This window comes from Melanerpes formicivorus, unplaced genomic scaffold, assembly GCF_026170545.1.
Source record: "Melanerpes formicivorus ecotype bairdi unplaced genomic scaffold, bMelFor1.0.p_v2 SCAF_72, whole genome shotgun sequence".
NCBI classification, from domain to species: Eukaryota; Metazoa; Chordata; class Aves; order Piciformes; family Picidae; genus Melanerpes; species Melanerpes formicivorus.
Window position 1 is genome coordinate 2,405,026 of NW_027142424.1, and position 16,174 is coordinate 2,421,199.

The 16,174-nt window shown below is 49.3% G+C and overlaps 2 protein-coding genes across 3 annotated transcripts; both read right to left on the reverse strand.

Moving 5' to 3' along the window:
- Nucleotides 1–64: 64 nt before the first annotated feature.
- On the reverse strand, nt 65–3,009 carry B3GNT4 (UDP-GlcNAc:betaGal beta-1,3-N-acetylglucosaminyltransferase 4). 2 transcript variants are annotated; one of them, XM_068163444.1, is made up of 2 exons: nt 2,932–3,009; nt 65–2,076 (listed from the first exon to the last, which is right to left on the reverse strand). In XM_068163444.1, the coding sequence occupies exon 2, from the start codon at nt 2,047–2,049 to the stop codon at nt 931–933; it is 1,119 nt and encodes a 372-aa protein (XP_068019545.1). In that variant the 5' UTR covers nt 2,050–2,076; nt 2,932–3,009; the 3' UTR covers nt 65–930. The 2 variants fall into 2 exon arrangements, with proteins under 2 accessions (XP_068019545.1, XP_068019546.1); XM_068163445.1 differs by lacking the exon at nt 2,932–3,009 and adding an exon at nt 2,448–2,499.
- Nucleotides 2,085–14,425, reverse strand: LRRC43 (leucine rich repeat containing 43). The gene is made up of 13 exons (XM_068163266.1): nt 14,313–14,425; nt 13,099–13,238; nt 9,900–10,154; nt 9,507–9,617; nt 9,230–9,369; nt 8,373–8,611; nt 7,431–7,606; nt 6,922–7,045; nt 6,602–6,741; nt 6,352–6,441; nt 5,873–6,076; nt 5,266–5,384; nt 2,085–2,703 (listed from the first exon to the last, which is right to left on the reverse strand). Exons 3-13 carry the CDS (start codon nt 10,089–10,091, stop codon nt 2,085–2,087), a joined length of 2,154 nt encoding a protein of 717 aa, XP_068019367.1. The 5' UTR covers nt 10,092–10,154; nt 13,099–13,238; nt 14,313–14,425.
- Between the last annotated feature and the right edge of the window lie 1,749 nt (nt 14,426–16,174).

A 16,174-nucleotide genomic window follows, 5' to 3' on the forward strand; every position in this document is an offset into this window, starting at 1 on the left:
AGAGAACAGCAGCTGCTCACAGCAAAGAAGTGGTGAGTTTCCACTGCCACATAACCTTCTCCTCTAGTATCAAGAGCTCCTTAATGCAAATGCCCAGCATCAGATCTCAGCCTTCTCTGGCTTTTAGTGCTCTTAGCTTTCAGGAGATCCAAGAATACTCCCATGAAAACACACTTCAAAACTATTTTATTTATACCCAACATTACAACAGCAGCAACACCACCTCAAACACCTCCCACACAACATGAAAAGTTACAGCCACTATAACTACTTCCACAATTATTCAAGACCTATTGCTCCTCTCAAACCCCATCAGAAAGTGTGCAAAAGTTTCCAGTGCAAAACTGTAATAAACTCTAAAATCCAGAGGGCTTGAGTCAGAGCCCAGTCCCTTGGATCATTAAGGCAACATATTCTTGAGGTTTTTTCCCCCCCACACTTAATTCCTTTTCTCCTGCTGTCTGGTAGAACCCATGGGATTGCTGGCCTAGAACAGTGGAGCTGTGGTGCAGCAGACCCAGCAGCACACACTAGCCTTTCTTCCATCCCTTCAAGTAATTTCAAGACGCTGAACAGTTGTGAATTTTCCTAGACTGAATTTGGCCAGTGGTCAGACACCAGCCTCTGTTGCAGAGCCTCCATAGTAGGTGGCCCCTCACTCATGTCCCTGTGGTAGCTGTGACTTCCTCTGGCTCCCAGCCTAGATAGGAGGAACTGACTTGAGTCCCCTGTGCCATGTCTCACAGAGCTACCAGCCCACCCCTACCTGGTGACAATTCAACTACTTCAGTAACCCACTGACAGAGTAAGATCTGCTGCAAAATAAACCCCTACAGCTCAAGTACAGTCTGTTAGTAGAGGATACATTCCTACCACCACCTGATTTTTAGTTTCAACTCCCTGTCACCAGTTACCATCCTGCTATGCTCATCAGTAGGGTCTTTTCCAACCCCCTCTGTAGTTGTATGTTACTGACACCGCACACCTGAGGCTGTCATCCTGGACTAGCGTCCACATGATCCACATCTCAGTTGGGTTTAGTTTGTGCACAACCATCAGCTCTTTGTACAAGCATGGATCAAAAGGATTGAAAGGTCTCTGGATCCCAAAAGTCTTAAAGCCAGCATGGTTCTTTGGAGTCACTGCTATCTTTGCCAGACACATTCCCACAAAGACATCATCTATTGGGAAGAGCTCTGTGCCCTCCGCAGTGCCCTGGAGACGACGCACTGTCTCTCTGGACATCACATAGCCCCCTCCACCCGCATAGAGGGGATAGAAGGAGGCTCTGTACATGGACTCTGGAATAAAGTATTTGACCTTGGTGTTCCTGATGGGCCGGGCATTGGTGATCACATCCCCAACAAAGAGATCCCGGTCAGGATCCAGTTCTTGGAGGAATTCAATGATGTTGTAAGTGTTGACAAAGACATCGTCATCGCCCTTCAGCACAAACCTGGCATACAGGCAGTCCTCCATGAACCAACGCAGGAAATGCAACTCCTTGAGGGTCAAATTGAAGAAGTTGTCAACAAAATCCCACTGCAAGATGTCATCAAACTCCTGGCTCTCATAAGTCAGCAGCTGGTGCAGGGGCTGTGCGTGGGTTTTGGCCTCTGAGCGCCCTAGAAGGAAGACCAGCCTGGTACGCCTGCCACCAACCGAGACCTCCTTCCCCCACGTGTTCCTGATCGCCACCCGCCGGTCTATGTTGATAGGAGACGACTTGATGGCCAGCAGGAGGAACGTCTCTTTGTTGCACCCGGTGGGCTTCAGCAGGACTGAGAAGTTGCGGCAATGCTTGTAGGTTAAGAAGACACGGTGAACTTCCGGAAGGGCAAGAGAAGAGTTAGCAAGGGTCAGGTCTGGCAAACACTTGCTGGGTTTAGCATTGTCCAGAGCCAAAGACTTCGGTTTGTGATTCACATCATCCACTTTTGGGTCTGCTGAGGACGCTGCCAGCTTTGCCTCTTTCCTCATGTAGAACACGCAAGCCAGCAACGTGATGGAAACGGCGGAAAGCGCCAGGTTTTTCCCTCGGGGATGCATGACAGCCTCCGGCGCTCAGCCCGGGTCCTGCACGGTCAGAGGAGCACAGCCCGGTTAGGAACGAGCCCGCAGACACCGACCTTGCATTCTGCTCGCAGCACTCCCGCGCTCGCAAGCACGGAACACACGGCCCAGCCCGGGCGGCCGCGGGGACGGCTTTCGGAGTTTCCCCTCCCGGTTGTTTCTTGGCTCTCATCAAGCCCAGGTGCTACCGGCGGGGACGGGAACACTGTGCCCGCCGCTCGCCTAACGGGAGGGCTCAGGAGCCCGCGGGGAGCCGCACCGCAGCGCCCCAAACCCGGGGAGAGCCCGCCCGGGCCGGGGCTCGGAGCCCGGCGCTCCACGGTGCCACCTGGTACAACCCCCCAGCTCCGCTCTGCAGAGCTGCTGAGACTCACCTGGAGCTGCCGCCGGTCCCGCTCGGCGCCGCCAAGGAACCCAGCCCCGTTCCGCCCCGCCCGCGGGAGGAGGGGCTTGCACCGAGCACGGCGCACCCAGGGCGGCATGCCCCAGGCACTGCGCGCCGGCACCGGACACTGCACACCGGGCACTGTGCCCTGCACAGAACACACCCGACCCCGCACATCGTACCCTGTGCTTTGCGTACTGCACCCGCAGCACCGCATCCTCCAAACGTCGCCTTGCACACCCCACCTGCACAAGATACATTACACATCCTACCTGCACACTTCACCCTGCACACCACATACCCCCAATCTGCACCTCCCACCCTGCACACCACACACCAGCCCCTGTGCACTGCAGCTCCTGCAGAAGCTCAGCGGTAGCTGATCCCAGGATCCCAGGGGCATCTCACAGCTCCAGCAGTTCATCTAAGCCAGGACCCAGACAGCTTCCCCACAGGGTTTGTTTTCCACTCACTCTTCCACTATGGATACATTAATGAGGCTCCTCCACGCTCTCTTGGCTCTGGGAACAAACTGCCATGGGCCACCGAAGAAGTTGCATCTGGAACTGAACTGTCAACGGCACTGGCTGGAGCCTTTGACCCTCCTCCAGTTCAGCAGAGTCTTTGGTTTTTCTTTTTCCTGTGGAAAGAAGCAAATCTGTCACTGTCTTGCCAGAATGAATCACTCTAAGAGCAGCAGTGGGCAGGGGGAATGCCCATTGCGTTAGCACTGACTTCCAGGCCTTGGAGGAAAGTCTGTTTAAATATGATTTCAAGTAAGAAGCCCAAAAAGCATCCTTGAGCAGGCAATTATCTGGATGCAACTTTGCTTTTTGTTGTTAAACTCCTCTATAATTCTGAGGAAAAAAAGAAAGATGCAGAAATTAATCATTTCAAGGATACAGGGAAATCAAATGAGCTACGTGACACTACTTCTGAAGACATCCTTCAATGTCTGGGCAAATTGTTGGCTTGAGACAAAGCTTGCTGAGTGTCTGGAAGAGATCCCAGCTCCTCTAAGAGGACTTATTATTTGTGTGCAATTCCCTGACTGAGAGATGCAAATCGGCCTCAGTTCCCGGCTGTGAGAGTGCCAGTCCCTATGCAGCCTCACTACACCACAGCAGCAGCAAGGGCCAAGAGCCACCCCCGTACCTTGAAGCATGGCCACTGCTACAGCTCCACAGTGGTACCTGGTACCCAAGAGATGAGCAAGGGCCAAACAACTCTGGAGCAGTTTGGTGACTTATGAAGCAATGAAGGCTTGTAGACACTGCTTGAGCAGCCCCCACCTGCCCCCCTAGCTATGTCTGCTACCCCAGATGCCATTAATACGTCCTTGTGAGTCATGAGTCATGCCCACAGGACACTGTTGACATGGGGTGTAGCAATCTGGGGGGTGGGGGGCAGCTGATTTTTAGGCACCATCTTTCTGAGATAAGCTCTGAGTAGCCAGCCTATTGCAGCCACTGTGCAGCCCAGCCAGCCTCCACTTGCAGGGACAAAAGAGAACACCAAATTAAGTATCACTCTGAGTTTCCTGTAGCAGCAGCAGCTTTCTGTGCACACACCACCATCTCCAGCCACACAACCCTCTGCAGAAAAGGTTCCTTCTGGCTCAGGCTGAAGAAAGACCTCCTGCATGTATACTGACCACAGGCACAGGGGTGAAAAGGAAGTAAAACACACCACTGCTAAACTTGAGTTGTTTGACTGCAGCTCCCTACTTCAGCAGCAGTCTGAGCAGGTACCACAAATGCTTATCTCTTTATGCGGAGCGATCACTCAGAGAGCTTTTTGTCTTTTCAGGTAGCTGGGAAGGCCAGCAGGCTTCCTCAAGCTTAGACAGCCTAGGGCTGCAGGGCTCTGAGATCCTCCTCACTATGGTGATGTGGCACAGAAAATCATCCTGAAACTCTTGGGGAGGGGATTAATTGCTCTCTTAAATCAGCAGCTAAATCTAATATCAGAGTGGGGACTTAAAGGTCCTTTGGTAGCTCCAAGTGGTGCTGCTGAGGCCTGGCCCATTCCATATTCTTCTTGACCCATAAGCAGCTTTTCGGCATGGCTCTACCACCCCTTTCCCTCCCCCACTTCCTTCTGCTCTTGCATTACCCCTCTAATGTGCTGGCACTGCTATTTTTGTAGCGAAAACAAAGTTGCTGGAAAAATAACCTGCAAGAAGCAGGATGAGGTTTCTCTTCAGCAGCTTAAGCAATGCTGCTGGCTGAGCAGCTGGTGAGCTCTGCACTGGGGACTCTGAGACATCCACCAGCATTTGGGGTGGTCTCTTCATGGGTGACAGCAGACCAGGGTCTGTTCTCAGACTTGCCATGGGCTGGCTGGGGCACTTAGGGCTCTTTGTGCATCTCATCTCTAAACCAGAAAAAACTGTAATTCCTTCTGCAAAGTACCTTGAGATGCAAATTGGAAATGGATGAGGACCTTATTGTGCATCCCAGACAGCACTCTCTGCAGCCAGCCATGCCACCAGCTACAACTGGCAGCCAACACAGTGGGCAGCACATCTCACACCCAAAAAACTGTTTTGCCCTTCTACACTGGAACAGAGCTGGTAAGTGTGTGTCACTGCCAGGAGAGCCGGCAGCCCACCCTCTGTGCTTGTTCAGACACCAATCTAACAAGGTGTCAGGCATGTGTCGAACCATCCAGCCCCTCAGTCAATGGGTGCATTCAGTGCTCTGTGCTCAGGATGTGAGTAAGAACCCTGCTGGGATGGGCAGAGCTGAGGACCTGTGGCTGCCTTCAGGTTGGGCACTGCTGCTGTTTGCTCTCATACACATCACCCTCTGCCCAGCCAGCTCCAGTCTCCCTCACCTTCAGCAGACGCTGTGGTTTTCCGGCTGGTCTGAATTTCTCTCTCTGCTTTTGTTTTTTTGCTCTTGCCTTTGCCTTTTTTCTCATCCTGCAGAGAGAGATGTTTCCATAGTTAGACTGTGCCGAAATTCACTGCCCACATCCAGCCCTGCGGCAGCCATTGCTGTCTGGGTTCTGTCTCTGGGATTTGAGGGTCAGAGGGAAGTGGGGAGGGGAAGCAGGAGTGGAGCAGAAGGGTTGCTTGGAGAAGAAAGTCCAGGAAATAGAAAGTGTCTGTACAGCTTGTGTGTGCCACGCTGAGAGAGCGAGCATCAGAGGAAGCATGAATGGTTGTGGAAAAACAGCTCATCTATTTCCCTAAGCCTATAGAAAGCAGCATCTACTATCAACTTAGTGCTGATGTCAACATGAAATAACACCAGCAGCAACGGATGGTGCTCAGGCAGGGCTAGTGCAGTCCTATTTTATGAAGAGAACTGAGGGATGGATAGGAGGGATGGAAAGGGCAGAGCAGACTGGGATATGCTGAACCAGGTAGCCTTGTGTCACCACCCTGCCCCACCACATGCTCCTTACCTTCTCTTCTAGACTTGGTGGCTGCACTGGCTGTTCAGTGATCAGGATCCCAAAGTCACACACAGTTGCCACCACATCCTCAGTGGTCAGCAGGGCCTCCAGGGTCACCCTCCCAGTGCCCAGGGTCTTCTGAATGGGAGGATCACTGCGGAGTTCACATGGCTTCTCCTTCTTCTTTTTCTGCTTGTCCCTGGGCACAAGACCCTGCAGGACAGCAGCACAGGGACAGGCTTCAGCAGAGGGTTGGGGATCTTTTATCAGACAGCAAGCAACCCTGACCCAGCCCTTTGCCCACCACTGCAGCCAGACCAAGATGTGTGTAAAACCACTGCTGCCTTATTCCTATAGCAAGGGGAATTTTGGTGAGAGGTCTGGAGAGCAAATTCACTGACAGATCCAGGAGAAGGGCCCTTTCCCCCCCTGTCATTACTTTTGTAACTCAGATGTTATTCAGATATAGTTCTCTCCCAGCACTCTACCTTGGCACTGCCTTTCTGCAGCCCCTGTCCTGCCTTCCCCTTCATGACTGTATTTTCTTCTGGATCAGTGCTGACAGGCCATGAGAGCACCTGCATGGAGAGAGGATCTGGTGTTGCAGGGGCTGGGACACCTGAGGACCCTGGTCTGGGGTCATGGTCATCCCAAGCTGCTTCTCAGAGTGAATGCAATATCACTGCTGGGCCTCCCTCCTCCTCTTTCCTCTTTCATTCAGCTCTGCCACACTCTCACCTTCTCCTCCACAACTGAGACAATTGTTCCAGCCTCCAGGAAGGACTTCAGCCCCACTAAGTCTTTGACAGTGTGCTCCTTCCTGTAGCTGCAGTCAATGGTGTCTGCCCAGGGCTTTCCAGGGGTGACAAACACCTTAGCTGTACAGAAACAACAAAGCTGTGAGGAGAGACCTCGCCTTTCTGAAGCCAGAAGGACCCCTAGTGACAATTCATTATCCATCAGTCTCAGTAACAGCAGGTGCTGTGAGGGATATCCTGATGTCACCAGGTCAGGAAGATCCCTGAGCAATGGGGCAGGGATTTATAATTCCTCTTTACCAGAGGGGACCTTGGGCTCCTCTTTGGCTGCAGGCTGCTGCTGGCTCATTGTTTTTCTGGTGTCCTGGGCAGAGCTGTCCATATCCAGGGTGACCACCACAGGATGCTGATGGATTTTTGTTTCCTGGAATAGAGAGGGATCTCTTGGTGGGGCCTGTCTGGTGGTGTTTGCATCAGGATCAGGGGGCAGAGCTGCCTCCAGAATCCCATTCTCCAGTCCATCCTCATTATGGGAACAGGGGACATCAGTTCCAAAGAAAGGGGTCTGTGCAGTTAGTGGGAGGGGAGCTGTCAATGCACTCCCACATAGAGATCAGCAGTGGACTCCCCAAGAGGTACACAGAATGTAGCCAGCAGTAACTTGTCCTTCCAGATGTGGCCATGTGTGAATCCTGTCTCCAGTACTGCTGCTGCCCACACCAGGTCTCACTTTACAGCCTGGAGATGAAGTCCACCTTACTATAGTGTGACATTGCCTGTTGGTTTCAAGATCTGAATTAAGCACAAACCTCAGTGCTGCTGTGCCCAGTCTCCTCTCCCTCCAAAAGTTCATAGTTCACACAGTAGCTGTAGGTGATCACTGGAGCCTCAGAGTCAACCTCCAGATGTTGATGAGTGCTCGGATCAGGGACTCCCTTGATTTCCCCAATGCTCACAACCAGCTGTGCTTCACTTCTGATCAGCTCTAAAAGGAAGATACCCCTTTGTGAAGCTGTAGCATGCTCTTTCCAGAGAGAAGGTGGCACATAGCAAGCACAAGCCTCCAGGAAGCCATGTCCCACCTGGTATCCTTCCCTGCCAGCCTGTGCTATCGCTATGACAAGCCACTGCCACATGGGGGCACTCCAAAGCCATGAAAGCATCTGGCTTAGTTGCTTTGCTTCCCTGGTTAAACATTTTAGACTTCAAAGATTACATCTAGTGCCTAAACTCATTCATCAGGGGCTTCCCACCCCTGCATGCCCCCAGCTCCCTGCTCTAGTCCCAGTCAGGAACGTGCCATGCTGCAGAGGTGGCACTGTGTTTGGAAGAGGTTTCTGACAGTGCAGCACTCATGTGAGCATCTTCCCTAGAGGGTATGTTCCTCTTTCAGTAGCTTGAGAAGGAAACACATGGTCTGAAACCAGACAGTGTTGAGGAAGCAGAGACAGAGGCAGACCATGACACCAAGGCAATGCCAGCATTGGGGCTTCTTGCAATCTCTGAACCTGACTAAGGAAAAAACAACCTTGTTACCTGGTTTGCAATTACACTGCTGCAGGGTCCTCTACCTGTCTCCCTGCTTGTACTAGTGGGGTAAAAAGGCACAGATAAAGATGCCCATTTGAGGTAAGACAAGAAGGAATTAAATACTGGATCCAGAGTTTTCCCTGAGGGCTCCTAGTTCAACCACCATGAAACCACCTCCTGAATCACAGGGTCAGTATGGACAGTCAAAAGCAAAGGCTTACCTGGCTGCTTTGCCAAACCTTGGAACCGATGCCTCTCATCCGGCTCAATGTGAATGTCATCAAGGACGCAGAGCTTGGGCAAGCTGTCCACGAGGAAGCCTCTGTAAGTGGGGACAAGAGCCAGCGGGTTCCCTTGGAGCACCAGGATACGCAGCTTCTGCAGACTGGACAGCTGGGAGACAAGTTCCAGCAGATCTGTGAAGCTGTTGAAGCTCAGGTCAAGGGAGACAAGATTTGGCCTAAGAAGAGAACCCAGAGAAGGTTAAACAAACAGTACCCATCTGAAGATAGAGTTACTGCCCGGGCTCAAAAAAAGCCCAAACAAACAAATCGACCCCAAAAAAAACCCACAAAAATTCTGTTTCTCTGGCACAAACTGGGTCAACCTGGGGAAGCTAGTGGTACAACCTCAAGAGGCCAATTCCAAATTCCTGAGCCATATGGTCCCTTGCCAGTCTGTCCCACAACTCAAAAATATGTTCCTTTACCATCCATTAACTATCCCACTGCATCACTTGATGATGCGGTTTAAGCTTTAGATCCTTCCAGGGTCTTTGGGAAGGGTATGAAGAAAGGAACCTGCCCAGGGACATGGGAACTGCAGTGCATAGGGTGTCAAGGCAGGTTCTCAGTTGATTTCCTCATTCTACATCTTGGTCACAGAACAAGACAACCTCTGAATGTGAGACAAAACAGCACAGACAGAATGGTCTGCATGGGTGCTGGACACACAGCAAACAAACAACTCTGCTGAAAGGCTGCAATTTCTTAATGTGGGCTACTTTAATGGCTCGAGGTCATCTATTTACATCTGCCCACCTCTCTTTTGGGAGCCCACTTTAAGCCTGTAGCATTACCAGAAGTCCACAGTGAGGTACTTGTCCTGTGAAGGGCCACACAGCTTGTTGTATCCCAGCCCTAAGTGCTGAAGCTCTGGAGGAGGCTGAGTGCACAGGTCCTGCAGATCACCCACAGCATTGCAGCAGAGCTCCAGGACCTGCCCATGACGGAGGGAACAACAAACACCCTTTGCAATGAGCTGTTCTGGGAGTCCTTGGAGCTGCTTGGCACACAGTGCATTCCCAGACACAAGCTCCTTCCACATCCTGCCATCGCAAGGCATTGCTCGCTCACCTTCAGTGTCCGAGGCAGGTTGGCTGAGGATATCCTGTTGATCTGGTTGGCACTGAGGATGAGCTCCTCCAGCTTCCGTAACTGCAACAGACCCTCATCAACCTCCTCCACCTGTAAAGAGATAGATTTGGCCAATGTGCCCCTGAGCAAATTTGTGGCTGAAGTGACACAGACGTGTAGTGTTGATCTGTGTGGCATAGATGTAATACGGATTAGTGCAACAAGCTGGGTGGGAGGGTCAGTAGCTCTACAGCAGCTGCAGTAGTGACATCTGGGAAGACCCTGGGATGGGGAAAGTGTCCTTTCCCCAGGATGATTTTCCCTCACAACAGGAAGACAGAGTTTCCTGGCCTGGAGATGAGTAGCTTGATAAGCAGCAGCAGCTGCACTTACTGCCTTGCCAACGATCCGCAGGGTTCTGAAGACCTGGGAGATGTTGGAGCCACGGACAAGCTCAGGTGTCAGCACAGCTGTTTCCCGCAGGTACTGGTCCTGGGAGCTGCAGTCAGGTGGCAGAGCCCAAGGGCTGTGTGGGTCACGCAGCAGCTCTATCAGCACCTCAGAGCTCTCCTCATCCAGCATCATGGCCTCCTCCTGCCCTGGCTGGCTTCTCCGGGGGCTGCTGTGTGCATCAAAGCAGGACTTGTTCTGCAGAGGGAGAGGCAGTGTCAGCGCTGCAGACCACAGACCCCACCATGTCCCATACCGTGCCCCCCTGGCTCCATACCCAGCTGCCAAGGCCACATGGGAAGTCCTGCAGAGCCAGGTGCTGCAGGTGCTCCCAAAAAACAGCTGAGACACTGCAATTGCTGGGTGCTGCCATCTGCCTCAGACAAGCAGGGAATTCCCTGGCTCAGCGAACGGGTCTCTGTTGCTAGGAGATGGCAGGGACGCGGATACCATGGGGACCAGGGATCAAGCTCTGCAAGCAGGGCTGCAGAGCAAGTCTGGAATAGCACTGAGCTCTCCAGGCTGGCAATAAACCTCTGGTTTTCTGGATCAGCTCCTGGGTTGTAAGGGTTGCTCTCCACCAGGGAAAGAGCAGGTGGCCTCATGCAGCATTTGTAGGGTACAGTGTCAGCCTTGTCCCCTGGCCAAGGACCTGTGGCATGGTATTTGCCATTTTACTTATCTACATCCTGAGCTCACTCAGGTTTCGGGGAAGCAGCATAAATGCGCTTCACTTGTGTGGAGGGTGCTGCTGCCACAGCAGTGCAATGCAATCAGAAAACAAAGTTCACAGCTAAAAATAATCTTTCTTACACTTGCAGAAAGGAGATGAGCCCCAGGAACAAAAGCTACATCTCTGTCTCAGGTCAGATTCAGGCCCCTGCACCCTAAGGTTTATTTGCTTATTCCAGCGATGTTGAGGCAATGGGTGCAAGTTCCATTCTAGGGAACCCACAGAGCAGCTTGTGTCATTAAAATTCCACCACTTGAACTTGAAATGCTCTGTGGCATTTGCTGGGTATGTGGTGGAAAGATGAACTTCCACTCATATTGGGTTTCGCAGGACAGATGTTCATCTGCTCGTTTATCAGCTCAGCAGCTTATCACAGCTGTGTGCAGACAGGAAAGGATGTGCAGAGCATGTACATGCTGACAGATAGTGGTATACCATGGAGTGGAAGAACCAGGCAAATACTATCCTCAGCTTGGTAGAAAATTATGTCAGAGCTTCTTCTTTGAAAGAGCTTTGTGGAAAAGCTGAGCTGTAGGAATGCCACTTCTCTTATTTGTATCAAAAATAACTGGGCCTCTTTGCCATCAGTGCTGCACAAAGATGTTCCCTACTCTTAGAGGAAGCCAGCTGTGGCTCCTTGTCTCTCCTCCCTGGTCATACCCCTCTGGGGTACTTCAATGTCCTTCCAGCTACCCCATGCCCAATGGTTTCCTGTATGTGCAAGCTCAGGCACCTCCCAAACATCTTAGAACACAGTTATGGAGCATCACCCAGATACATGCCTCTCCATTTTGGTACCTCCAACTAAGCACTCCTCCAACGTCACCCCTTTACCTGAAAGAATCCATCTGACCTACCATTGTCTTCGTAGGGATGTTCCAGAAGAACACCCTGCACAAAGAAACATACCTCTTTTTATCCCTTTTACCCCTAAATAATAATAAAAGTTCAAATAAAAAGCGTCTGCCATAACTGTCCTTTCCTGCTTCTTCTCCAGCACTCTGCTGTACTGTCTGCTGCCCAACACCACAGGCTGTGATAACTCATTCTCTTTCTTTGCATTAGTTAGCAATTGGGAATGGGGATGTGAGGAAATACATCCTTGTGGGATGGCTGCATCCTTCTGCTTGGCTGTCCAGGGCTTCCTCCTAGCAGGTGGCAGAACATTCACTTTGTCAATCTTCATTTTTGTGGCTTCAAGTAAGCAACTGAGGGCTGAAGTTACAGCTTGGTGGGAGCTCAGTGCAACACAGAATTATAGAATCATTTAGGTTGGTGAAGGCCTTTAAGATCATCAAGTCTAACTGTTAGCCCAGCACTGCTAGGTCACCATTAACCCATGGCCCTCAGCACATCTACATGTTTTTTTAATACCTCCAGGGATGTGGATTCCACCACTGCCCTGCGCAGCCTGCTCCAGAGCTCAACAACCCTTTGGGGGGAAGAAATTTTTTCCAACATGGCCCAGGGAAAATACCCATTCCCATTTCAAGCCTTGGGCATCAGTTCAGACCAGAGGTGGGGAGTCCAAGTGTGTCTGTGTCACTTTGTCATTTAACAAGGGTATGTTCTGAGGGGTTTCCTCTGCTCTCCTTTCTGTCCTAAATGGTCAGTAGCTCTGCAGGTCCTCTGCTCACAGCCTCATTCTTGTAAATCCTAGGGATCATCTTTCTGTTTTGGCATGTGTGAGACTTTCTGCACTTAGTTACTGGAAGTAGAAGATAGACTTAGGAGAGTCAGAGAGAAGGGTGACAGGGATGGCAAGGTGGGATACAGGAAATCCTCTGCATGAGGGAAGGACAGACATCCAGCAAAAGGATTTACATGTTGACCTGGAGGCCTATCCTGCCTTGCACACAAGCCCCTTGTAACTTGTTCACTGCCAGCATTAGCCCACTCTTACACAAACCCTGCAGGAGATTGCTGGGTTTTGGGCACCAACGATGTGAGCTCTGTGCTCTCACTATGTTTTTGAAAAAGAACAAACACCAAAACCAACCAACAGAGTTTATGTTCTAAATCCTACACTTTGGAGAGCCCAAGGATTTCAACAGGATGGCTGAGCCAAGCATCCTGAACAAGTAGTTAAACAGATAATGCAGGACACCATCTGTGTCAGCCTGAAACCGCCTTGAGATCGCAATCGGTGAAGGTGCATTGGAACCAACTTTTGATGTAATCTTTTTTTGAAAGAAAAAAAACCCCAAAATTATCACCTAAAAACCACCAAAAAGCCATGGGGGAGCCACTGACGTAAAACTCCGCGGCACTTAAATGTAGCCTGGCTGTCCACACCTACAGCACTGCAGGCAACAAGCAGCTTCAGCACCAACATCCAGACAGCTTTTGGCCAAGACAGCTGCTCTTCAAGCCCACCATGAAGCACCAAGCAGGTGGGTGTGACTTCACCTTGTTGCAGATTGCAGGGTTGCACTGGTTGACTAATCATCATATTCTTCTTTTTTATCCCCCTTTTCTCCTCTTCATTTCAATGCAGAGATCAACAGGTTTGCACTCTTCCTCTTCTGTACACTGGTTCCTTTGGGCTCCTTGGCACCAACAGAAGAAAGCAAAACTACTTCACAACAGATGCAGAAGCATTTTGTTACCAGACTAGAGCCATTAGCATCAATGCTAGAAATTGAGGCAACTGTTTTGTTTAAAAAATACGTAAGTACATGATTTGCATTTCCTGTGTCTGTGGGGAAATCTCTTGGATTATTACAAAGCACTAGAAACATATGTGATAGAACCTAAAATAGTCTCTTCTCTGTATTCCATACGAGAAGGAAAGCATTTTCATTGCATTATGTTCGGGACCAATGTCTGGGACAACTGGGGAAGGTTTGGGCAACTTTGTCTCAGATAAATGGTATCTGTGATCTTCCAGACTAAATGCATTGTTCCTTCTTGGTCTCCTGAGTCATGCTGGGCTTGAAGCAGACATCTTTTTGGAGATGCCAGATGGCTGGAAACACAGAAATAATTGCCTTGCTCTTTAATCTGATCCTAGTACTAGAGCAGTCAGGAGCACTTCTGCCAAAAATCCTGCTCATCCTCTCTTCCTTGGAGATGGCAAAATATGCACTGAATAAAAATGTCAGTGTTTCAGACAAATTCCAATTCCTGGGAACATGTTCCCAAGAATATGCTGATAAAAATCAGTGTAAACTTTTCCCCTGATATCATTCTTGACATCAAAACCATCTCTGCTGAAACAGCTGAAAATATGCTAAGGTCAAAGCAAATCTTTTGCATGAGTAAATTTTGCCCATATGACAAATTTCAAAAAGACTCAGAAAAGCTGCTAAGAAATCCAAGCAGGGTATTAAAATAGAAAGTGCTGCAAAATCATGGCCCCAGAGTGTGCAGGACCCACTCAATACAGGGAGTGTAGGTGTTAATGCAGCTATTGAGCTTCCAGCACACACAGACTAAAAGGTAGGTGTGCCGGTGCCTAGATATTCAATCATGAAAGGACTACCAGGAAAGATACAAACCAAGCAATTAACAACTTCTCTCTTAATTTCCTCCCCTACAGAATGCATGCAGCCCTGTGACCTCCAGAACTCTGAAATGGCTGACTGCTGACAGCCAAGTCAAAGACATGGTGAAGAAAATACCTGAGTGTCCAGCTGTTGATGCAGATTGCTGCACTTTCCATGTTTTTCACAACATTCTGGAAAACCTGAAACGTGACATAGAAGTCATCTGTGGTGAGGCTTTAACCTCCTCTGTCACTGCAAATATCAACCAGCTGAATGTGGCGCTGAGCGAAGGAGCTGCGTTTTACACCTGCAAGGGCACGGACCTTCTGCAGGTGGATCAGGGCCAGGGGATGAAAATGTCTCAGAAGATGATGTACATATGGCAGGTTTTACAGAAATATGAACAATTTATACAAAACACAACAAAAATCTACTCTTCAGCAGAAATGTAATAGGCCAACAGAAAAATAACTTGGAAGATAGTAAAGGCTTGGCTAAATGCGACCTTCCATCTGTTTGATGATGCCAGGGACAACACTGATAATGTCTGTGATGTTCTACATATTCTAACTACATAATCTACCTTAAAGTTAATATTTGAAGGACAAATGTCTTAAATTATTGACTGTTATTTATTATGAAATTATTTATACTGCTTTATTTGCCACAGAACATAAAGATGAACTACTGTTAAGTCAAGGTGACTTAATTAATCAGCCAGGGCATAGACGAGCAAAGAGAAAAGCACAATTCCAGTCATTTTAATGTTATATTTTTAGCTTGCAATTAATTTTCCAAAGAAAAGCTGAGTGTCAGTAGACTGATACCACACTCTCTTTGCTAGTGAATTGTACTGATGAATTTCTAGAATACATCTATATTTTTTTAGATTTATTTAAGCAACAATATAGTTTATATACATATTTACACAGATTTTTAACTTATCTGTTTTAATACTGCAAGGGATGAAGGATGCTGCTTAGTAGGTGAGAGGTTTTGCTCATTTTCTGTTGTCATATTTGGATAGAACCTGGAACTAAATTAAAATGAGATTAAATAAAAGTAGTATTGCTGGATTCTCTTTTCACTCTGCAATTTTTTCATGGTATTTTTTGCACTGAAAGCCTAGTGTTTCATTAAACAGCAAATTAAAATATTCGTTTCTGATCCTTATGCCAAAGATATTAGAAACAGCACATGACCTCCTTTCCTGCCCATTTTTATTCACAGACACGAAGTAGTTTTGTTTCCTAAGTTCCCAATTGCTTTCTCATTTGGATGCACTAATGAGGCAATCTTTTTCTAATTAGCCCCCACTTCTGAAGACTGAGTTACTGTGGCTGCTGCATGACAGCTCCAGAGTCTGGTTTGGGTTTGGGTGAGGAGGAAGTTCTTCACCGAGCGGGTCATTCGTCATTGGAGCGGGCTGCCCGGGGAGGTGGTTGAGTCATCGACCCTGGAGGCGTTCAGGGGGAGGTTGGACGTGGCACTTGGTGCCATGGTCTGGTCATGGGGTCTGTGTTGATGGGTTGGACTCGATGATCCTCGAGGTCCTTTCCAACCTAAGTGATACTGTGATACTGTGATACAAGTTTTCACGGTTCAGGGTCAGCACCAGCCTTGCTGGAAACATGCTGTATTAGCCCAGACACAGCCACAACTCAGCTAATTATCACTCCTAGAGCTTTCAAGGCCTACAAGAACAGAGCAGTTGAGATAGAGGAGTCACAGACGGGCTTCGTAAGAAGTGTCAAAAGGGCAGGCAGCAGCAGGACTTAAGGATGTGATGAGTCTGATCTTTAGTGGGTTTGTTTCCATTTAATGATGGAAAGGCATTGGGGTTTGTGACACATACACCTTGTTCCAAGTCAGGAACACATTAAGCATCAATCTGGGTGACAACAGGGACTCTTCCATGTTTGCTCACAGAGAACTTCCCCAGCACCCAACTACTCATTGCCCAGTCACCTCCTGGTGATAAGCATGTTCTGGATGAG

Bases quoted from the DNA above. Each gene is read 5' to 3' on its own strand.
- B3GNT4 (XM_068163444.1), bottom strand. From the start codon at position 2,049: ATGCATCCCCGAGGGAAAAACCTGGCGCTTTCCGCCGTTTCCATCACG.
- LRRC43 (XM_068163266.1), bottom strand. From the start codon at position 10,091: ATGATGCTGGATGAGGAGAGCTCTGAGGTGCTGATAGAGCTGCTGCGT. The intron at 7,046-7,430 runs GTTTGTGCTTAA...TCTCTATTCCAG, and splicing joins CTGGGCACAGCAGCACTGAG to GAAACAAAAATCCATCAGCA. The intron at 6,442-6,601 runs GTGAGAGTGTGG...CTCTCCATGCAG, and splicing joins TCTCAGTTGTGGAGGAGAAG to GTGCTCTCATGGCCTGTCAG.